The sequence below is a fragment of the Podarcis cretensis genome (genome assembly GCF_951804945.1).
Source record: "Podarcis cretensis genome assembly, chromosome: 5".
Taxonomy (NCBI): domain Eukaryota; kingdom Metazoa; phylum Chordata; class Lepidosauria; order Squamata; family Lacertidae; genus Podarcis; species Podarcis cretensis.
This window is the reverse complement of record NC_137174.1, coordinates 30,058,617-30,082,740: the sequence shown is the minus strand read 5'-3', so window position 1 is coordinate 30,082,740 and position 24,124 is coordinate 30,058,617. Positions and strand designations below refer to the sequence as shown.

Here is a 24,124-nt window from a genome sequence, read left to right as displayed (position 1 = left end):
GACAATGGGAGTTTTACTCCAACAGCATCTCAAGGCCACAACATTGGCTAACTCTGGGCCACAGAAGTGTGCACCACTTTTGAACTACTGCTTCGGTTGGTTTTTTAAAAAAATCACTGCTACACACAGATGCCTGCATGACCACTTAATTTTCAGCAACATTATGCACTCTTTTTGCAACAGCAGTAATTAAGGCAGCTCCCTTTCCACTCCCGTCTTCAGACAACATGAATGTCACATCACATTGAGGCGCCAGTTCTTTTACCGTTTCTTGCAAGATTCTAGAAAAGCTAAAGAGAGGAAAAACAAAGCAAAAAAATATATGCAATGATTGCACACTGCTGTTTATTTCTTAACTGGCAAAATGCCTGTCATTATGATGGGTAGGGACAGGAGAATACAGAGGGAGGGCTTTTACATTGTAAGGATTGACAGTAATCCAGTCAGTGTCTGTCTGTCTGTCTGTCTGTCTGTCTGTCTCTCTCTCTCTCTCTCTCTCTCTCTCTCTCTCTCTCTGTATGCTCTGCACTCACAAAACACCTTGTACCCCTCCCAGCGACAGGTAAGTCAACCAGCATCAGGGGCAAGAGGGCAGGTTCTTCTCTCACTTCAACTGTATCTGCAAGTACAGCTCTTTAGCTTTCTCCATGGAAAGTTTTCACTAATATAAGTGGGAGGGGAAGTAGAGGGGAGCCCTGGGGTGCAGCATTGAGGAAGCTGCACAGAACAGCTAATAAAGCTCAATGTGGTGTGGATAGTCCAGTACAAATCCACCACTAATGCGTCCATATTGCACAGGAACATAGGAAGGTGCCTTATACCGAGTCAGACCATTGGGCTATCTAGCTCAGTATTGTCTGCACTTGCTGGTGGTGGCTGTCTAGGATTTCAGGCAGGATTATCTCCCAGCCTTACCGGACATGCTGGGGATTGAACCTAAGACCTTCTGCATGCAAGACAAATGCTCTATCACTGAGCTATGGCCCTTCCCATCAATGACATGTTGCAGAAGACCTTCAGAAAATCACCCATCTCTCTGGAGGGGCCTGTAGCCCATTCAAAGCAGAACTTTTCCCAGCTCTTTATTACAATCTTATTCAAGCAAGTGTAATAGGGCTAACTGAAACAGCATTGTGGCAATTTCTCTTTACCCCAACCTTTTTAATCCCCATCAACTAAGCAGAATATTATCTTTAAAAAATTGGTCAATTCTGCAAGGCAAAAGAACAACGGTGATGCTGTGTACTCACTGTGGGTGTAGTTTGTATAAGGTGCCATCCACACCTACAGTGGTTTTTAAGTGCTCAAGATTTCTGTTGTCCCGTATCTTCTCCACTATAGCCGCCAGCCCGGCCCCACACAGCTGGGCTGCTCTCTTGGAAACGGAGCCACAAACTTCCTTTACAATGATACTGTCATCACAAGTGCTGTCAAGCCCAAGCTGCTGCAAGATTCTTCTTACTTGAAGTAGGACAAGCCGGTCACTGCACTCAGCCAAAACACAACAGGCACTTCTGGTTAGGATGCAGAGCTAGGGCCAAATGTACTGGAAGGCAGCACTGGTGTAAGAAGACACAAAGTCCTTTGCAGGGACACACTTTTCCAGCACTACTCTTCCCATCTGTGACCATGCCCCTACTTTTTCTAAATAAGTTGATAGATGAACAGGTTTTCCCCCTCTACTCCTCCTACTGCCTGAGCCTAAATCACAAGGGGCACTTCTACTTTCCGCTGCATTTCCCTATCACTTCTTTTACAGTGGTACCTCTGGTTATGAACGCTTCTGGTTACAAATGCTTCAGGTTACGAGCTCCACTAACCCGGAAGTAGCTGCTCCTGGTTGCGAACTTTGCCCCAGGATGCGAACAGAAATTGCATGCCAGAGGTTCGTGCGCACAGCAGGAAACCCCATTAGCAAAAGTGCGCCTCAGGATAAGAACAGTTTTAGCTTAAGAATGGACCTCCAGAACAAATTAAGTTCGTAACCAGAGGTACGACTGTATTGCAAAAAGTCTGACCTTTTGTGGAAATGTGTTTGCTCCACGGTTTAATATCCTGTCATGTCAGGGCCGGCCTAGGACATTTTGGTGCCTGAGGTGAACTACAAAATGGCACCCCTCCTCCCTGCTAGGGAAGAAGCAGTGAGTGAAGATCTGCGACAGGAACAAGGTGGGGGGGAAAAGATCTATTTCAGGATCTGCTGCCCCTGTGGACACAGCCACCAGTCGCCTCATTTTGCCTCATGGGTGGGCCGGCCCTGTGTCATGTTACGAAGTGGCAATCATCATTACCCTGTTCAGACTAAACAGGGAATTATGATAAATAACTAAAGACTTTCCTTGTTTCCTTGCTTGCACCTCAAAGGGAGGAGAGAAAAAGCTGAGTGGGAAAAACATTTCTTGATACTTTGGCTTATTCAGCCAAGATTTAATTGTCTGAATGCAGACACTAGTTTAAAAGCAGAATGCTACTATTTTAGCTCTCATGGGTGAAATGTACTTTTCAAAATTAGCATCATCCATGCTCACTCAATCCAAGGGCATAGGGAATAGCTGCTCATTTCCACCCCCTCCAATCTGAGGACAAAGCAGAAAGGATCACTTAAAGTTTATGAAGCGACAGTGCAAACAGTACAGATACGAAGTACTTTACTGCTGAAAGCAGTGTGATACTGATGTTTGAAATACACTGGGTTCATTCACACCCAGTAAAACCCAAGTAAAGTTGTTCACTATAGAACTGCAGATGGCCCTAAGTAACAGGGTTCAGCATCTCAGTCAACCAACACTTCTTTTTCCCAACTGTATTATTTTCTTATGGCGTTTAAAATATTTACAAAGCTGCAAACATTCAGCTGCTTCTCACTAGTCTGATATGTGTGAAAGTGGCAGGCAGTGGGGAAAATACTCTGTTAGTACAACACATTGTTTTACCTTTCAATCTGGGACAGGAATTTGGTTTCAAATATTCCTCTTGTTCTCAGCCGCTCTGAAATCTGACCCCGGAAGAGAAGTCCTTGCTTAGTCAAGTCTATCAAGATCTGTCTCACTATTTCACCCAGATACATTCCACTGGTCATTTTCTCATACCTTATACAGAAAAAAGAAAAAGGATTTGGACAACATTTAACACATTTTCAGTTATGTATGCAAAAATGGGGCCTGGGATATAGTCTGTACATACCACATGCCTTTTCTGAACATGTGCGTTGACTCTTAGGATGGAAATAAACACAACAGCAACAGACATGCTTTGTAAGGTGTTTTAAAGTGGAATAGCAGGCGTGTTCTTAAGTGGAAAGATTACTCAAAGTTCATGTATGCCTAGGAATGGAAGAAACTGTGATTTCCATTCCAACCTGTGCTCATCACAATCAACACTGTTTCCGTTGCACTGTACTTTGGTTTCCACTGAATGTAATAACATTCACTACATTGTCTGCTACTTAACATACTTTACGTAACTTACATTCGTTTCAATGTCAAGGAAACATCAAAACAATGTAAAAAAGTTATTACTGTTGTACTGTTTGTGGACATAAAAACAGCTGTGATGATGATGTGAACAAATACCAACTGTGTTTACTTGAGTGATTTCTATTCCTGACTACACATGAACACGCAAACCACTATTTCCACCTCCTTTTCTAATAGAATTATCTGCCATTCCTACATATGTCCTGAAGGCATTGCAATAGCAATAAAACACAGACTGTTACCTCTGTTCTCCAGGATTCAATGACCCCTCATCCACTTCTTTGTCATATTTTGTCCTGAGATTATCTATGCAGCCATTGTCGCCAAATCCTCCCCATTCTGTATTGATGCACATTTTGCCCTCGTCTCCTTCTACAATTTCTATATTACGCATGTCTTCCATGTAGCAAACATTACTGCCTGTCCCTGGAAGGAAGGAAGAGGCATGTGTATTTTATTCCTTTAAAGCAACCACCAGGAGAAGCACAAAGACCTGGGGAATGAAAAAAACATTTCCTAGAAGAAGTTTGATTTTTTTCTCTCTAAGTGGGAGATAAAATTTAGGGGCTAAAAGTAGGGGCAGGCAAATCTGTCAAATTCTGTTTTACTTACTCAGTTTCACATGTTTCTAGTCTTAAGTTTAATTCCCCACTTTAAAAAAAACACACTAAGTGCTCACGAAAATTCAGCAGCATTTTACTGTGAATTTCTCATAACAGACATATCTTTGTAAGCAATGTTATTATACACAATTTTGCAAAGCAGGTTTCCATTATGTTTTGCATGTTGGTATTTTCTTTTCAATAATATATGCAGGTAAACACACACTTTACTGCAATATTTACATTTCTGTACACATTACCTGGCTTTGCAAAATTCAAAGTTGTGTGAATTTCAAACAGCGGCTATGTTTCGGTTTGTATATTGTTTCAAAAAGTGTGACTTGGGTAGGGTTACCTTTAAATGCGAACTAAATCAATTTTATGCCCTATATCTAGGGAACTAAGGTTCATATTAGAGCTTGGGGTGCAGTGTATACCTCATACCACTAGGTGGCATGCAACACTTTGTAGGTTCCCTTTCTCTCCTCATCTTTATTGCTCATAACATTATTAGTTTCCATCATTCCCAACAAGGCTCACTGTAATTCTCATCATCTATAATTTCCATCATCCCTGACTATTGGCCATGCTGACTGGGGCCAATAGGAATTAGAGTCGAATGTCATCTGGAGGACCAAAGGTTCTCCCCTCCTTGCTCAGAAACAGCAAGTTGACCAAGATTCCATCTCCCAAAAGATTTTAGCATATCATTTCACTGTTGGTTACAAATCTTATTCTGTCACATCCTGGAACATTCATACACAAGTCTTACAGGATTGCTTTTTACCTGCAATGAGGCCGATTTCGCAATTTGGGTCTTCATAGCCACATGTCATCATTGTCCCAACTGTATCATTTACCACTGCTACAATATCCAGATCAAATTCCTGAAATAAAAAACTGATTTTGTGAATGTGCAAAGAGCGAAAAACAAACAAACACATACACGCCCTTCGATGTATTGTGCACTAAGCACTAGCTTTATACGATCTATCATCATGAAAGCACAATAAAAAGGATATCTGAAGGAGTCCACAGATGAAACCAACACCTTTGAAAGCATTTAGAGTATTTGCAGCACCTAGTGATAGAGCTACATTTGGATAACTGAGATTCAGTTCTATACTACTGTCATAGCAAGGGATTGGTGCTTGAACCTTTGGGAGATTTCCCCATAATGGTACTTACATTCCTTCGTTTGATAGCTTCCCTGAGCATATCAACAACATCCTCTCCTTCGCAGTCTGTTGCCTTGAACCCTTTTGTCCACCCAACAAGAGTTCCCTAAAGTGGGGAAGTCATACAATCAATAAATGAAAGATGCTTACACCAAGAGAAAAACAGGTAGAACACTTAAAAGTTGGATTACACTTTCAAGAGGAGCTTGGTTCAACATATTGCATTTTGGGGAAATATTAAAATACCAAAATGCTCCCTTTCTGATAGAGGGGGATGCTTCAGGGAACAGAGCAGGAGGGCTATACACTCTGTCGTTGTGGGTTTCCTGCATCAAGCAAGAGTCCAGACAAGATTATCTCTAAGATCCCTTCCAAATGTACACTCTCGTGCAAAAGAGAGCTTGCCAACTCCCAAGGCAGCCTGTTACATACTTAGCGTTGGGAAGTTTAAACCAGTGGTACTTCACGGTATGCCAGGTGCCATAAGTAACTGGCTGGCCATGGCTGAAACAGAAAGCTGGATGGTTTGATTACTTCCTGTATCAGCATCCCTGACAGAGATGCAACACCGGTATCAGAAGTGGTCATGCAATTCAAACTGACTGCCACTTCTGTTATTGTTGTAACAGAAAGCCTCTGACAATATAGAAGTGGTTTTTCAGTGCAGAAAAAACATATACATTGGGCCCAATCTGAATTGTTTTTTATTCCACACATCCTTAATAATTTGCTTTAACTCTCCATGAGCTGCTCTATGCATCAGCAGCCTTGTGTCAAGCATGCCTTGTCCAAAGTATATCTGCCTAAGTGCGTGTAAGAATGAGATTGTTTTTTGTTTAACACAAATGAGATTGTTTTTTGTGTAACATTTAATTCAATTTTATACACCCTGGTAAAACCTGTGATAAAACTCTTGTCAGTCCACAGGGAAGGGAATAAAAAAAAACAATAAAGAAATGTTTCTATGGAAAATTCTGCAAAGATTAACCCAAATTAAAAAAGGAAATGAAACAGCATGTCAAATCTCAGCTCCCCTCCTTACCTTATCAATACATGCTTGTCTGCAGGGGAAGGAAAAAGTAAAGCCAAGAGGAAGTCGAGCACCCTTAATGCCCATGTACTCCAAAAAGTCTGCAATGCACTGGACAATGTGATCAAACAGCTAGAAGGGAAGAAAGATAATATTATTGGAGTTCTTTATGTTTGTGGAGTCGAGTCAGAAGAAGGTAGTGGAGGACAAGTACTGGGGAATGTCAAAGGAAGGTCTGAGTGGCAGGTGGAATGACCAAAGGCTTGCTGGGGATAGCTTAATTGTTTGGCTTAGGCTGAAGGGGCAAGGGAAGACCCAATCTGCACTGGGGGGCGGGGAGAAGTGAGGAGCAGCTTGGCATGTTGGTCGCTGGTGACTGGCAGGATCACCAGAGAGAAGATTTCATTAGCAACACAGCAAGACACACCTGCACTTCAGTAAATCAGTAAAGGGGTTTTTTTTGGGGGGGGGGAGTCCTCTGTTATAGCATTAATGGGACTTAACTGGGATGGAGAGAATAAAAGGGCAGTTTTGCTAAACGCTTTCATAAGGTAACTAACTGCTTCCTTAAAGCTATCTTAATTTAACATTAATAGCTGGATATTGTTGTTGTTGGCATCTATCTGTCTCAGGAGACAATGCAGGAGTGCGCCTTTGGGGTGAGGTCAAACTCAAAGTAGCTGGAGATAAGCTGTTGGTATTTAAAGTGACAAGAAAGTGTATACATTTAAATATACAATACTATCTTAAAGTAACCAGATAAGCTTGTGCACTTAATAATCTTGTTGCGAATAAACGTAAATACTTTACATATAATATCTATATCTGATTGGCTTTGTATCATGCCTGTACCCCATAGTCATTGGTAAGTTAAGGGTTCAGAAGGAATAAGTGAGACTGAATGCTGTCAGTGGCAAGGGTTTAGGAGAACCACTGGAGTGGGAATTGGGTTCTGTTATTACAGAGTAAGCAAGTAAATACCGCATTCCCTCCACAGGTTCAATAAAAATAAATAAGTGGCTTGTTTTACTTTACCTCTTCACCTGTTCCCTGCATAATTTCCAAAGGAATGGCAAAGATTTTATTGTACATTCGGACTGATTTGCTTCTTCCACTTCTGATTTTTACAAGCAAAACTCTGAAATTTGTTCCCCCAAGATCAAGGGCCAGAAATTTTCCATTTTCTGCAACAGAAAAATCAGCATTTTAATCTGACTGAAGTCTTCCTTCCTAACTGCTGGACAGAAAGGCTTCTGGAATTTCCAAATCAAACTTGCTGACTCTGAGCTTCTTGTTCAAAAAAATTATAAATCACTTTTCAAACATGTTCACTGCTTTCTGGGGTTCCTGTGAACTTATCTGTTGTTTTTATTACCTCCTCTCTCTCTCTTTTTAAAAGCTTTTCATTTTATTTTTTGTTACGTACAAGAACATGTAAACACTGGAAAAACCAGGTCAGTAACAGAGAAAAATACAGAGTTGTGAAATAAAATAATAGCAAACCAATGTACCAAACTACAATCTTGTTCCTGGAATATCAGATGGTATAACCATAACAAAGAATGAGAAGCTGGAGGGATATGGGAAGATCCCCTGTTAACATAGTCAAATAAGTGAAACCAATCTGCATCGACCTTCCCCTTTGTTTTAGATTAGCTTTTCTGGGTCCTTACCTGTTCCATCTGGTGTTCCATAAACAAATGTGGGCAGCATTTTCACAGTGGCTGTAGGATGCGTTTCTTTCTTCAGGCCATACTCCAGTTCTGCCCTCATTCTGGTTTTCACACCTATGAGGTTCTCTTTGGTTATTTTGAAGAGGCTCAAGACCTCGTTGATCTGTTTGCGCTGAGATAAGAGTCTGCACGCAACAGCAGTTACCATCGCAGCCCCCTTCCCACTGCCACTCTCGGACAGCAGAAATCGAACGTCACAGTTGGGCACCAGCCTTCTGACTACTTTATGGAGACGCTTAGCATACCTAAAGCCAAAAAGGTCTTTTAAATGCTTACAAATATTGTGTGCACAATAAAATACAAGGGAACACACACCATTGCGCTAAATTGCTTTCTCCCTTAAGCCGCTTAGCACTTTCACAGATCAAGGAAATCCTTTTGATTCAAGTCCACACAGTTCATGAGCACAAAACAAAAGATCTCTGATGAATCAAGTCAAAGGCCTACCTACTCCCTCCTCTCAGCATCCTGTTTCCCTCATTGGCCAACCAGATGCCAATGGAAAGTCCATAAGCAGCGGCAGACTTCCATAATTTTTCAGAAAATTGTGCCCTGTGTGAGGCCAAAATATGGCACCATCAATGGTTCTTCTTACTTATGGATCATCTCAATTTTGCACCCCCTCAGCTTGGTGGAACCACCTAAACCGCCCTAAATCCATGCCAAAAGCAGGACGTGTGAGGGAAACGGAATCACGGAGAGCTGTCCACAGACTTCCCTGGCAATAACCACTGCCAGACCATTCTTCTGAAGTTCCATGAGATCTTATTTAGGCTAGTTTTTTGCTGACCAAGCGGTGCCTCTGAGGGCAGTTTTAATCAAGAACAAAGTAGAAAGCTTTGCTAGATCAGAATATCAAACAGTGGCCAGCCAAATATCTGTGGAAAGCTCATCAGTTAGGCATTAATAGCAATAGCCATTTGCTCAAGTTTGACTACAGCATCTGGTAACCAGAGAAATACTGTATCAAGTTGTATCCCTTCTACTGGTGCCCTTCTACTAACAGTTAGTTCTTTGATCCAGCAGATGCTTATGTCACTATAATGGCAAAGGAGGCACATTTTTGCTAATTCATCACCGCAGCCTCCACACCATCTTCCATGTTGCTTCTGAAGGGGGGGGGAAATTGCCCCTCTAATTCCATTCTGCCAATGGAAGCCTCCACCAGATCAAAGAGTCTTCCATCAGTGGACAAACATTATGGGATACATTAAAGTTATGTATAGCTGTCGCAGCCAATAAGTGTTGACAGCTCATGAATTCTTCTGACCCTTTTTCAAAGGCAACTTGGCTCATAGTCATCATGATTGCTAGATGACTGTATACCCTTAAATTAATTATCATATGCAGATGAGCAATGATAATTTCCCCAGGCATGACAACCCTACCTACTTTGATGTGACTTACTGAGGGTGTGTCTTATACAGCGTCCCATCAACTCCCACTGTTGTTCGGAGCCTTGCAACCTTTTTATTTTCACGGAGGCGTGTGAGTATCGCTGCCAAAGCTGCAGCACAGAGATTTGCTGAGCGAAATGAAACAACAGTGCAGACGTGCTGAACGGCAATGCAGTCATCCTCCGATGGAGCCAGGCCCAGTTCTGTCAGAATTTCTTTAGTATTGCTCAAGCCTTCTTTATACCTAACCCGAAACAAAGGAATCAGAAACATGCCTGAGGAAATCACTTCAGCTTTTAGTAGTGAGAGGGAGACAGCAGTGAACCACTTTCTGTATGGAACCAGTAAGCAGGCCAGAAATTTCTGAAGGTAGGGGGGCATATGTCCTACTTTGCAGAGGACAGTCCTCTATTTGAAGGCATCTTCTATCAGAAGGGCTATCTGGTCCAAATCAAATTAAAGATAAAGACTGCATATACACTATACATTTAAAGTGCGTTGCTTCCCCCAAAGAATCCTGGGAGCTGTAGCTTACCCCACATAGAGTTACAGTTCTCAGCACCCTTGACAGACTACAGCTCCCAGAATTCTTTGGAGGAAGTCATGTGCTTTAAATGTACACAGCCAAGAAACCATAAGAAAAGAGAGCAGAGGCCTTGCAGTTGCCCACCAGCAGTTTCTACCTGGTCAACAGACCCTTGGCCACCATCATCCCTACTGTCCTGAGATGTACTATGTTTCTATTTAAATCATGGTAATTTCTAAAGGTGCATCTATACATGCCAATTAGTACATGCAGATTACATGCAAAGCTGTGTCCTATTTTTTGCAGCAACATGTTCTGCTTTTGTGTGATTGACTGTCCACCCTATCTGAAATCTCATCGTACCTGGTCTGATCTATGGAGCAAGAAGGAGGAAGAGGCTGCCCTAAATAACATCTGCAAGCGTTTGGCCTCACCAAAGCAGAGTAGCTTTGAAGGCAGAGTAGCTGCCCAAAATCAATGCTTGAACAAATTGTAGAACGGAAGCTGCTCTTACAGAAAACTCTCTGATGGACAGATTAAAGCCTCTTACTTTTCCATGGCAGCAATGTGTTTTGTCTCAATCTTGCCCTTGGTGCAGAGAGCTGTTGACAACTTCCCGTTGAAAAGCAAACCTTCCCTTGTCATTTTCAGAAGGATAATTCTTACAAGTTCTCCTAAATACAAACCACTAATCATCTTCTCAAACCTGCAATTCAACAGAAAGCTGTTGTCAGAAAGCATCAAGGGCATTTCATGCTTTCTAATAAAGAATTAGATTTACATTTCTTGGGAGAAATCCAGTAAATTCCCCCCCCCCCAAGGAGATCTCTCAGTGTTCCCAATGACTCATTTGTAATATTAATCCTCTGTCTGGAAGCGCTCCCTATTACAATCATTATTGTTATCATGATTACCTATTGCTACTACTGCTGCTAGAGATCCACAAAGGATTGTGGAAAGAAAGATGGCAGCAAAGGACTCTTTATTCTTTTATCCGCCCCCTCCTCTTCTTTGCAGTTAAGTTACTGCTGGAATGGGGGAAGGACTCAGAAAAAACTCCCAACTCAGAACACACACACTGCACCACACACAATTTATTTAACATGGGCCATTCAGCACGTGTTATGTACTGAAGTTCTCACCCTGGGCCAGCAGGGGGATACTGTAGATAGTTATGCAAATGAAGGATCGAAAGTTACGTTCAGTGATTGGATAGTTTGTATGCAAATGAAGGATCGAAAGTGACGTTCAGTGATTGGATAGTTTTAGAAAATGGCAACAGTTACATTGTTCTGGAGCTCTATATAAGCAGGCTGACTGAGCTCCTCAGTTCAGTTCTGTTCCAGATTACAAATAAAGAGCTGCTTTGGAAGAATCGCTGTGTCATCTGATATGTTCGCCCACAACTTAACAGCACCCTTCTGTGAAAGTACAGTTAGGAATGTGTTTGGGGTCAGAGAGAAAGGCACTTCCTTTGGGCCCAGTTTCTCACTGTCCCCCCGCCTCCTCCAAACAATCACTGGAAGGATACTAAACCCCTGGGGATTTAGGATTTAACCAGATTCTTGGCCAAAACACTCCTCCTAAATAGTATCAACGGCGCTTCACGGTACTTGCCTGCCACTTAATATATTCAATGCTACCTCTGTCCCAATGTTATTTCATGGTTGTTCTGAGATTGTGCACATGCCTAAATATCTACAATACTAGAAAGATGCTGATGACTAAACTTACAATTGTTTTCCAGGATTGAAAGAGCCCAAATCAATCTCCTTGTCAAACTCTGTCCTGATGTCATCCAGTGATGCGTCATCTCCAAAGGCTCCCCATTCGGTATTAATGCACATCCTTCCTTCATCACCTTCCACTAAGTCAATATTGCTCATTTCCTCCATGTAGCAAGCATTTGTGCCTGTTCCTGAGTCCAGCGGATTCATTTTGGAGGTTGTTGGGGGAAGGGAAGGGGGGAAGAAACACATAATTAATTAAGAAGAAACACATAATCATAATTTTAAAATAAATAAAATAAAATAGAATTTTTCTAAGAAAAAATTATTTTCTGTGCCTTGTGCAATGCCGCATGGGCTCAACTGTTCTATATTCCCAGAATACTCACTTTATCTTAAGACAGATTGGCCCTGCCTCTGGTAAAAAAAAAGATATAGAATTACCAATAATGACACCAACTTCACATCGCTGATCATCGTATCCACAGGTCATCATCGTTCCAACTGTGTCATTTACCAAAGCCAAGATATCTACATCAATGTCCTAATGAGGCAAATGCAACATACCAGTAAAGTCAAAATAATACATATTCAGATTCTTACAGTCAATAAGAACCACAGTGTTTTCAAAAACAAAATCAGCTTAATACCTAGAGATGGGAATTTCAAAGTGGGGGTGCATATCACCACCACCTAGAAGTTTCAGACAGACAGACCATTATACTCTGATGAAATGTACAAGCTGATCCAAGTTCTTTCATTTACTTCAAGGAAGGAAAAAGCTCTGCAATAACAATTCTGTAGGTTTGAATTGGGCAGGTTTTTTTCCTGCAGAGCGCTACATACGGTATGTGCCAATGTCCCAGCTTGTACACCAGAACTGCTAGGAAATGTCAGCTTTTTTTAATGCAATCAGATTATTAAAAACAAATCTTAAATCTCAACTTGCCTGGTGTTTTCTGAGGGCTTTCTGGAGAGATTTCACCACATCTGTCTGCTGAACTCCTCTGGCTTTAAAATGCTTTGTCCAAGAAATCAGTATACCCTTAAAATAAAAGAAGCAATTATCCATTAACAATGTGTGCAGCATGGCTTAAAGAGTGGCATATAAAGCAGAAAGAGAGAGCCTATTTGTGTGTGTGTGTGTGTGTGTGTGTGTGTGTTATTTTTTCTTTCTCTAGTTTATGCATGGACTGGTGTAACATATTTACTATAATTTACCGGTAGTTCGTGATGTAATGTATTGTTTTGCTCTAATTTTAAATATTAATAAAAAATTAACAGTGTATAAAACCTTAAAACATTTTTAAATTGGACAGATTGGACAGATATGCCAAGAGGCAGAAGTATAAAATCCATATATTTTGGGGGAAATACAGAAATTGATTATCTTTGGAGAAATCGCTTGAAAAATGTGTCTATTATTATTATTATTTGTATACAGCCCTTCATCCAAATATCTCAGGGTGGCTCACAGCATAAAAATACAGGATAGAAGCACAAAATACACAATAAAAACTGGAACACATTGAAAAAGGATATAGGGTGTTAATCAGCCAAAGGCCTAGTTGAAGAGGAATGCTTTCGCCTGGCACCTAAAGATGTATAATGAAGGCACCAGGCGAGCCTCCCTTCATCAAAACATTAATCAAAACTGCATACAAAAAATTGTACATCGGGAGATATATAATGCTGATGAATTTTCGAAAGGATTTAAAAAATGGAAATGAGGAGAACTGACTCGGAAAACAAAAAGCTGAAGGAAACTGAAATTGACAAATTTGCCTATCTTTATGCACTTTCAGGTTTTCCCAAGGCAGCAGGACTCATATTTCCAGCTTTCCAAGTCCCATGCAGTGCCTTGTCCTAGTATTCTTGTCTCTGCACAACTGCTATTCCCATCCCATCACACTCTCAGCCCCTGAGTTTTAGAAGCAAAAATTGTATACCTATTTTATATACTTAGTGTCACAGCCAGCAGATATAATGCACGCTTTCGCAAAGCTATATTCTCTGCATAACGAATTCTATACCTTCCTAGCATGGGCAAAGTGGCATTTCAGGAGAGCCCCTGCTGCTTGCTAATGGCAGCTTCTCAGCTCTGGAGCTCTTGGTTAATAATTTGGGAGAAGATTCACCCTGGTTACAAAGCCATAAAGAACATTGGTCTTACCTCCTCTAATTTTCTCTGTATATAAGGAAAAGATAGGGTAAAGCCAAGAGGAAATTTTTTATGCTTTATATTCTTTGTCTCCATGAAGTCTGCAAGACAGTCGGCTACATACTGAAACAGCTGCATCAAAATAGGGGGGAAGTGTGAGTTATTATATATTACCTAGTAGAATACAATGCAGGCTCTGTATGGCTCAAATGGAATAGGAGGTAATGCAATGCCTATAATTAACAATGGTTATATTTTCTATGCAATATGATAACAAAAAAGCCTAAGGTACATTATCACAAGGTCAGCATAAACCAGGCTGCATTCAGAGTAGGGTTGTCATATGTCCAGAATTTCTTGGAATATTGCTCTTGGAAGCAGTATCTGGGCTGAAATCAGCAGAAATGTCATAGGGCAGTGCCATTTTTGGCAATTTTACTGAAAAAAACGGCTCAAAAACGTCCATTTTGTTGTTGTTCCAATTTTGCCCAAAAAGCTCAATAACCTTTGCTTCCAGATTTTCACTTATTGAAATATAGCAACCCTAATTCAGAGGGTACTTTATCTCATCTTCCCAACAGTTCCTTACCTGTCAGTTTTCATGTTTTGTGTAATCTTTCTCACAATGTAAAACCCACTTTTGGAAATCTAGTGGAATCTAGCAGAAGTTTAGCACTCAATTCCCTCTTAATTTTCTCCAGAAAAATAAAATCTGTTTGCATATTAACTAGGAGAACCTCGGGAAATTTGTGCTCTGTAGCTTCCCTGTTGTTTTCACTGATACCCATGTGATGAAATTTGGGGCAGTATCCTGGCATACTGTTATTTCCTGCCATTTAAAATTTAGTACATCATGGCAGTATAGTGATCAAAACACAACAGAGTATTGTGGTGTGAAAGGAAAGTTAGAATTTGGGGCAGAAGTGCTAGCGCTATAACTCATAAAACTAACACAATAATGCGACTGAATGCAGCCATAGCCTCTGTATCCTATATCAGCATATCTATTATCCCCCAGTTTCCTATGCATCTATCATCCCATAATTGTCACTGGTTTGCTAAAGATTAATACATATTCTCAGCATGTGGCAGCCATGGTTTGGTTGATTTTTAGTAAGCCATGCTCATTTCCAGATGCAGCTGCCATCCATTGAGGTGCTCTGAATAACTATTCCCGGAGAAATTTATATGCCTTGGGAGCTTGCAAATATTAAAACTAAAATTGGCTAATAGGATCTTTTTATGTCTTAGAATACATTCTTCACAGAGAGCATGTTTCAGAGGAAGATACACTACTTACATCTGTCCCACTCCCATGGATGATTTCTTTAGGTGTTGGATAGAATTGACTCTCCATTTGAACATTTTGCTTCCCATTTTCAGACACTTTGACCTTTAGGACTCTGAATCGGGAGCCCCCAAGGTCTAAAGCAAGAAATTCGCCCTTTTCTGTAACACAAACAACAGGTAGAAATGGTTGGGTCTTCCAAACGTCAGGTAACTCTGCATCAGAGCCCAAGCAGGGTCTCAGTAGAGAGATCAGACATGGGCATTGGTGCCATTCTTGATGCAATGCAGAAATCTCAACGTAAAAAACAATTGTGTTTTGTCTGGTTCTTACAGATCGTCTAATGTATTTGTACGATATGGTTGATATTAGAGCAGAGATGGGGAACCAGTGACCCTTCAGATGTTGCTGGACTCCCAGGTTGGCATGCAGCAACCAAAGGCAAGTACCTGTTCCAACTCTGGTGCATTGCAATTTCTGCCCAAAATTAGAGGACACAGGATCTTGGTTTTCCTTCATTGTGCTTTAACTGCCTACTTATACAATCCTGGAATTCATTTCATTTCTTTGAGGGGAGAAGGGGAAGATAGGCAGCTTCATTCTCCCCTCACACTGCCTCCTTGCTCTCTGCTTTTGGCTTGGGGAATCTCAGCGCCGCTATCATGAACCATCCTCTTAAAATTAAGAAAATAAGAAGAGCCCTGCTGGATCAGGCCCAAGGTCCATCTGGTCCAACATCCTCCAACCAGATGCCCATGAGACGCCTTCAAGCAGGACATGAGTCTCCCCACTTGTGATTAACAGCAGCAGGCATCCAGAGGCGTTCTGCCTTCTGACGCTGGAGACAAATCATAGCCATTGTGGCTAGTAGCCATCGATAGCCTCATTGCTATCGTTGATGATGGCAGGAGGAATGCAGAACGGCTGCTTACCTGTGCCATCAGGAATGGACCGCACAAAAGTTGGCAGCATTTTTAGTGTGGCTGTTGGATTGGTGTCTCTTGCCAGGCCTTTCACCATCTCTGCCTGGAAACGGGCCATCAAATCAAGGAGGACGTCATCAGAGAGACGCATGTGGTACAAGTACCGATCAACCTGGGGCAAGAGGTTCAAGATATTTTTTACTAATTGTTATTATGAATAAATATGTGTTTATTTCATAAAATTTATACACAGCTTGGTTGTGTGTGTTTTTTAAAAAAACAACCACACACCTTAAAGCAGTTTTCCCTTGCAGAAGGGTGGCCTCTTTTTTTTTTTTTTTTTTTGCACTGACTAGTAGCGACACACATGCAAGAATACATGCACACATCCTATGTACACAGACCTGCGCTTGTAATCTCATTGGTGTACACTCCATCAACAACCCATATTTGCCCAAAGAAACTTCAAAATGCAAGTTGCTACTAGGAACAGAAAGGGCAAGAAATTCCTTGTGTTAGTTGCCCTTGCTTTTGAAAAGAATAACCATGAGCCAAGCAAGCTGTGTAAACCAATATTTTTGTTCAATATAGTGTTACTAGACATTCTTCAAAGTCCATGTTCCCTGACTTTGCTACCATCCCGCACTGTAACAGCGATGCTTATAAGCTGTTTTTTATATATATTCTCCCACCGCCTGCTTTTAACCCACCCACCACCCATGTAAGGCTGCAAAGAAACCCTAGATTTCAAACACGTTTTCATTCCAAAGAGCCAAGCAGCAGCTTAGCAACTATTTAAAAGTGCCATCACTAAAACATGTCTGGGGGCTAAGCAGGAAGAGGGGAGGCTTGGTAGCAGTGGCAAACAACAGCAGCAGGAGCACTTATTGGCATCAGTGGCCCCAAGGTGGGATCACACTGAAGTTTGGCATTGGCCCTGCACCTCCTTGACAATATGTTTTTCTTTCTCTATTCCTCACTCTTATTTCTGTTATGCATCACATTTTTTATTATCTTGGAAACTTACTTCTTCATGACCGTTCAGTTGGTCCTAATGGAGGTTATTGCCCTCAGGTCGTTCCCCCCATTTATGGATTGACTGAGCTATCTTGTCGCTTTTATCTGTGTCAACAATAATCCTGCTTCTCACTTTACTGAGTTGTTGACATCCGAACCCTTGGGTAAATAACCAGACCAATCCAATGAACAGAGGTCAGATCAGGGAGAATGCTTTGTCTTCCCTTCCTCCCTTCAACCGCCCTCCCAAATTCATTTCCAAATATATATTCAGAAAATCCAGTTCTTATTGGGAGGCATGGCAGTGGGGAGGGAGATCCAATGAAGGATCTTAGAAACATCTTCCTCTTAGCAGCAGAGGATTAGCACTCACAAAACGGCTATGCTAACCATGGAAATTACAGAGACCATTGCTGGCATCCGTCTGTCTCAGGAAACAATGGAGAAGTGTACCTTTGGGAGTGAAGTCAAACTGTTGGAAGGTTGCACCTCTAGAAAAAGAGGTGCCAGAACCCACCATGAACTTCTCCCTTGTTCTCTTATAATGGCAATGGCGCCCACCTGAGAGGCACAGGAACTGAGTTCTGGACAGTTCCAGCTGGGAAAAAAGTCCTGCCCATGGGGAATTAAAATGGAAACACATGATAAAGCTAGAAGACCGTGGGACTGTCTACACAACAGGGATGGTGAGGTGCTATGGTAGCAAAGTGAAAATAAGCCACTGAGACATGATTTAGCCAAATTTAAGGACGTTTTTGGTGCTGTCTGATTCAAGAGAGGTTGGCACAGACTTGTGGGTTTCCTTTGGTCCAAAGGTAAGCACAGCTGCTTTGTTAGGACTTGAAAGAGGCCCATTTTGTGAATTCCTTTGCACTAGGAATGTGTAGCATCCAACATACCATGTCAGAGTGAAAAGATAGCTTTATAATCCTTATCAACAATCTATTCTAAATTAAATTATATTTTAACGGCTACAAGTACCATTGAGGTAGAATGGATGTGAGAGACGGTAGTCTGGTGCATGAGTAAAACTAGCCATGTGAGTGACCTAATGGGAAGGGAATTCTATTTACAAGGGTGTTGAACAAATAGGTCTGTTCCGCACTCAGCCAGCCAGCGACTACTGCTGGGGCACATTTGAGGACATATTGCCCCTTCCTCGTTCCCTTTGGAAATCAAATGAGCAGAAATTATTCCCTGGCTCCCATGTCAACACAGGAAACCTATCTGACACTGCCAAGAGTCGGGAGGACCCTGGATAAGGCAGTGATGTTGTCACTGAAGTATTGGGGAGAAGAGATGTATTGCCTCTGTGCACAGCTGCAAGCTATGGGAGCTTCCAGATAGGCTGTTTCTTGAGCATTAATCCTGATTTGTTTGACAGCATTGGCTATCTAACGAGTGTTTCTTCTGATTTGTTTCTGAGGCAATTAGATGATGTTGTGTCAAGGCAAGTATTGTTGCACACTTTCCGGTACATTTCCCAATCACTTTCCTTCTTGCAAAAAGTCTGATATTTTGGGGAAGGGGGTTTGTTGCACAAGGTCTCCCAAACAAATGCAATTCTGCAACCTCAGATTGCTGGTATGGGGTTGAATCCCACCCAAAAATGGCATCGATGAGCCCAGAAGGGGGCCATCTCAATGGCGGTCACTTTCTGTGTTATACTTCAGAGCTATGTTTGAGATGCCTGAAAATGGTCTGTATCCAGATCCCACAGTTTATTCACTATGTAGGGATGGGAAAGGAATTTGGTTCAGCTAGGATTTTAACATGAACCTTTCTAATTGACCCTTTCCAAAACCACATGTGAACCTAAACACGGTTATTCTTTGAATTTAGTGCTTCTCCAACTAAATAGTGTGGACATAGATTACATACAAAAATGTGTAAATTGGCAGAAATTTACAATAAAATTCTGATGAGTTTTAACACATTGTTAACAAAGGGGGGGGGGGGCCAAACTGAACTTTCAACTAAAAAAATGAGAAACTGAGTGAAACCAAGAGAAACCAAAATTGATATTCTGTGCTAGGCATGAGTTTGGGTATCATTCAGTAGATTTTACATGGAAATGGGAGATTTAATCATAGTCACACTTAACCTTTGTAAAGTATTTTGTGTTCAAAGTAACTCACATGCATTGTGTAGCTGTAAAAGTCAGCACATTTACCACATACTGCAGATGGAGCGACTGAGGACAGGTGGTTTGCTTAAAGCTACATAGTGAGTTTATGGACGAAGCAATATTTTTAATATTTGATGGTTTACTGTGGTTTCATAATTTGTTGGAAGCTGCCCAGAGTGGATGGCAGCACTAATAATAATAATATCACCATCACCATCACCATCAAAATGGGGGTTTTCTATATCCACTTAGTAACCCCCACTGTGATAGTTTTATGGTCTTAGATATATGGTAATGTTCATAACCGCACATACATAGGTCAGCACAGGAAGACCAACCTGGAACCATTTTGATTCCTAAACTGACCAAATGTTTTCTCTGCAAGGTCAAACTGGAAAAGTCTCCCCATTGTCTCTTTCCTCACAAATCCCGTCTTAAGGACACATTTAAGATATGAATAGGGTGTGAGCCTGTGACCTGGCCCAGGAAATAAGTATTTTACCACTACAAAAGAATGGCCAGGCTCCCCAGGAAATCCAATCAAGTAACTTGCCAGACAGGAGATAAACTGCGACAGGAGAAAAACAACATGCAAATGTTCTGTTTTAGACTGCATAATGTTTCTGGGGGTGGTCTTGATCTAGAGGATGGGAATTTCAAAAGTCTTTATAAGCCTTTGCACAGCATTTTTGTGGGTCCTCCTCCTTTCCTGCGAGTGAGGAGAGCACCCTGTTGCAACAGATCAATAAAGATCAAGCTTACTAGCTGTTAGTGTCAATGTGGTGTAGTGGTTAAGAGCGATAGTCATGTGCTGGTGAGCCGGGTTCGTGTCTCCGCTCCTCCAGATGCAGCTGCTGGGTGACCTTGGGCCAGTCACACTTCTCTGAAGTCTCTCAGCCCCACTCACCTCACAGAGTGTTTGTTGTGGGGGAGGAAGGGAAAGGAGAATGTTAGCCGCTTTGAGACTCCTGAAGGGGAGTGAAAGGCGGGATATCAAATCCAAACTCCTCTTCTTCTTCTTCTTCAATATTCTCTGGTTGGCCTCTGTTATTCTCTCCTACCAATAGGGAACCTATGGGCTCTTGGATACCCCATAAGGGAAAAGGGCATATTTTTATTTACAACACCACTGAACACAACAGGGCTTCTGTGTAAATATGTGTAGGACTGCACTGCCGTTTTTGCTACACTAGACCAACGGTCTCTAAATATAAAAATCCCACAAGATCTTTTAAGTTGGTCTGAGCTAATGACCACAGAAAGTGAAAGAAAGAAAAAAATATAGAACATTTTAGCAGTGTTACTTGACAACCTTTAAGCTTAGGAAATGTTTAAGGCCTACTCCACCAACAGACTGGGGTTTCTCCTCAGCAGCCTTTATTTATTGATGGCGGCAGGGCCCAAAGCTGGTAATAATTAATATATTACAAGATATATCTGGGATTACAAATTAGCCATGTTCCCATTAACTATTTTGTTCTGCTATCTAGAAGGAAAAGTTGGGACGTGTGTTTTTGAAGGTAGCACTAATCTCCAGTGTGGTGCTGTAAGTTTAGCAAGCAACTGCTAATAAAGACCAAACAACACATGGCAGCAACAGAGCTGTTTGTTGAAAACGGGGCCTTCTCCGAAGTGCATATCAAGCAGGGGGAAATGTCTAATGTTTACCACATGAAGAGGGTATGAAGGTTGCAGGGGCTGCACCCTCCTCACTGCCTCTTCCCCACAAGATTATCTTTCTGCCGAGCCAAGGATCAGAGTTCAGCTGAGCAGAAAAAGCAGCTGAAAGAGTAGACTGTGGTCAAGCAGGGGAGGTATAGCAGATACACATGCACCCCCCTTTTTTTCTATAAATTATATCCAGACCGCACATTATGTGTGATTGGGGCAGACCTAAATGTCATCTACAGCAGCCGTCCCATCAGGTGATAGACAATGCCAAGGAGAAAGATGGGACCACAGAGCCTCTCCAACAGCTCTGCTGACAGACCCACAATTTTTGGCTCCTCTTCTCCTTGAAATATTTACATTCTAGCTGGTCATTACAAATTTAGACCAAATGCCTAGATTTGCTTTTTCCCCTTCTCCCTTCCAATCCCTTTTCCGTTTGTGTCGTTTCTTTTTAAGATTGTAGGTCTGAGGGCAAGGGGTTGCCTTTATCGATTACATTTTTTTAAGTCGTTCAGGTAGCTTTCTGGCTGGAAAAAGGGATACAAAGGCCCACCCAATACATTTTGCTGTCTGAGGCAAAGGACAAAGTGAAGCTTCCTCCATTTCAATGCAGAAGCTGCTTAGACTAGTAGCTGAAACTTTTTTTGACACCAGTGATGGGACAGCCTCCTTCGCAGGGCAGGGGACACAGGCAGTCAATGTGTGTAATAGAAATGTAATAAAATAAACTATCAATGTTAAAAAAATTTTTGCAGGACTGATCAAGGCTGCATCTTGTTTTTTAAAAAGCGTATTTTATGTTAAGGTACACATTTTCTCTTAACAAATCCATTGACTCATGTTTACAAGATAGGGAAATTACTTCACTTAGACATCGTCTGAAGAGATTAGGGCACATGTTGTGTGACAACCTACACGTATTTCTAGGAATTCTTTTATGATGGTGGAAGAATGACTAAAAGTCATTCTTCCACCATAGAGGGAAGGTGGACAGGAGAGAAGAGCAGAGGTCTCAGAGAATGATGGAAGGCTCATAACATGACCTTAGAAAGACATATCACAGAACTAGATCTAAAAGCCTTTCCCAGATTGATAACTAATGCCATGTTTAACTAAACCTCTAGGTTTAAGTTATAGCCCAATTGATTATTAAAAGAATTATTGTAGTAGCAGTAATTTTCCTGGGTGTGTTTTCTAAAAAGAAGATCTATTTATTTATTGCTGCCTGTTTAGCCATGGGAAGAAAACTGCAGCTTTGTCCTCATATAAAATGTTAGTATTAAAATGTGACTGCAAATCCTGATTAGCAGCTCTAGCCTTGCACAGTTCCATAATAGGGACAGTCTGTTGTTGTTAAATCTAAAAATTACCATTCTAGCTTAGGTGTACTTGTCACAGATTCTGAACTTTGCTTGCACCAAGATTCCTTTCCTTAGATATTTTTTCCACCTCTGAGTGCGCAATTAAATTAAAAATAGCTGAACAAACTCATCCTCTGCCAATTTTTGCTAAGTGTATGTTGTAACTACATACACAAAACTTTCTTCTTTTTTTAATGACAACCCACAAGTCAAAAAACAATTCTCTTATTTAAAGTAGCTGATGTCAAAACAGCGAGCCCAGCCAACTCTTACCTTTTTGATCTGGTCCTCTTTTAGTTTTGTGAAATAAAACGACACTAAGTGTACAGCAAACATTTCTCTCTAATGCCTCAGTATTGATGGAACGGCTGTGAGCAACTAACTCCAGATCTCATTCATATACTATGAGGCCAGCAAAACTCACTTGCCGGGGCCATTTGCCAGCAGAGATGTTAATAAGAAACCCCAGAGCAGCCAGTCCTAAACAAGTCCATTCAGTGTAGTTGGTTCAATGATTAATCTCCAGCCTCTTGCTCTCTTCTCCTTCCCCTCTCTCCCCACCCCCCTCACACACACAGAGTCCCTCCCACCACTTGGTATAGTCTAATACTGAACAGGTGGCTAACTGCCAAGAGCAGAGAAAAGGAAACAATTAGTTACTGGCCCAATTTGGAAATGTTCTACCCCTGAACAAACCAGTTGCTATGGGTGCTTCTTTGCTTAACTGAAACCCAGCACGATCTTCCACAGCATGGCACACTTCCATTAGGGAAAAAGTAGTAAAAACAAGCCACTTCAATGGGCATTGTATCGCTCAGAAACATTGCTGGGAACGGCATGGGAATAGAGGACACTTTCCTTCCCAGCCACCCAGCCGCTTGGCACTCTGCAGCAATGCAAAGTGCATTTTCCCAGTCTGCTACATTTTCGTTTCATCTAGGCAAGTCTTCGCAATAATTTGCCTGTGGGCTCTCAAGTGCCAGTCGTCTGCCACACAACCCCCAGATCTCAAAGAGTTTGAGAAAGGAAGAGCTGTGCAAATATATATATATATGTATTTTTCAACCATGCACTGATGCTTAGGAGCTGCCATAGCAGAGTGAAGAAACATGGCTGTTAAGATCTTGGACAGCAACAGATGCAAAAGGAGCCTTGCTTATTGCTGGAAATCGTCCACTAAACACAAAGAGCTGAGCTGTGTAGTACTTTGACAGAGGCATAATGGACATCACAAACACTCGACTTTAGGTCCAACCTATCCTGTGGCTTATAACCAAGGAAGTTGATCTATCCAGAGAGCGGCAGCCTCAGTTACATCTTCCAACATGAGCGATCCCCAGCCTCCTATAGCTGGTGAAGTTTCCAAAGCTGAAGTAACTTCACAACAAATTGAAGAGCCCCAAAAGCATGGCGCCAGTACAGCTTGTGAGTTTTGTTTACCGGAATTTGCCGCTAGCTGAACTAGATCTGTGTCTAGTGGGTGGCTGCTAGACAAGGTGTACCCAAGAGAAAGCTTTCCTAGCCCTAGATTAGCTCTGCTTAGTAAGTGAAACGCCATCCCCTCAGGCTGATGCTTAGCATATGCAATGGTATAGAACATTATAAATAAGAAGAGAGCTGCTGGATCAGGCCAGCGGTCCAGCTAATGCAGAATCCTGTTCATACAATCATAGAGTTGGAAGGGACCACGAGGGTCATGTAGTCCAACCCCTGCAAGGCAGGAATCTTTTTGTCCAGTGTGGAGCTTGAACCCACGATCCTGAGATTAAGAGTCTCATGCTCTACCGACTGAGCTACCAATGTGGTTCTCACAGTAGCCTACCAGATACCTCTGGGAAGCCTGCAAGGGGAGCACAGCACTTTCTGCACTTGTGATTTCCAGCAACTGACACCCGGAGACTCCACT

General features: G+C 41.7%; 1 protein-coding gene across 3 annotated transcripts; it reads right to left on the bottom strand.

Moving 5' to 3' along the window:
* Window positions 1-110: 110 nt before the first annotated feature.
* Window positions 111-23,237, bottom strand: LOC307216236 (hexokinase HKDC1). Of its 3 annotated transcripts, none has more exons than XM_079976259.1 (18): window positions 22,492-23,237; window positions 16,051-16,213; window positions 15,131-15,279; window positions 13,843-13,962; window positions 12,619-12,714; window positions 12,114-12,213; window positions 11,677-11,860; window positions 10,493-10,648; window positions 9,427-9,660; window positions 7,960-8,264; window positions 7,322-7,470; window positions 6,299-6,418; window positions 5,267-5,362; window positions 4,866-4,965; window positions 3,719-3,902; window positions 2,934-3,089; window positions 1,251-1,484; window positions 111-290 (listed from the first exon to the last, which is right to left on the bottom strand). In XM_079976259.1, exons 1-18 carry the CDS (start codon window positions 22,552-22,554, stop codon window positions 146-148), a joined length of 2,754 nt encoding a protein of 917 aa, XP_079832385.1. In that variant the 5' UTR covers window positions 22,555-23,237; the 3' UTR covers window positions 111-145. The 3 variants fall into 3 exon arrangements, with proteins under 3 accessions (XP_079832385.1, XP_079832387.1, XP_079832386.1); XM_079976261.1 differs by lacking the exon at window positions 22,492-23,237 and adding an exon at window positions 20,855-21,250; XM_079976260.1 differs by lacking the exon at window positions 22,492-23,237 and adding an exon at window positions 19,197-19,430.
* Window positions 23,238-24,124: the final 887 nt, after the last annotated feature.

Coding starts and splice junctions, on each gene's coding strand:
- LOC307216236 (XM_079976259.1), bottom strand. CDS start 22,554: ATGTTTGCTGTACACTTAGTGTCGTTTTATTTCACAAAACTAAAAGAG. Junction 11,861..12,113: donor TGAAGTTGGTGTCATTATTG/GTAATTCTATAT, acceptor CGCTGGACTCAG/GAACAGGCACAAATGCTTGC. Junction 6,419..7,321: donor TGCAGGGAACAGGTGAAGAG/GTAAAGTAAAAC, acceptor CTTCCCTTCTAG/CTGTTTGATCACATTGTCCA.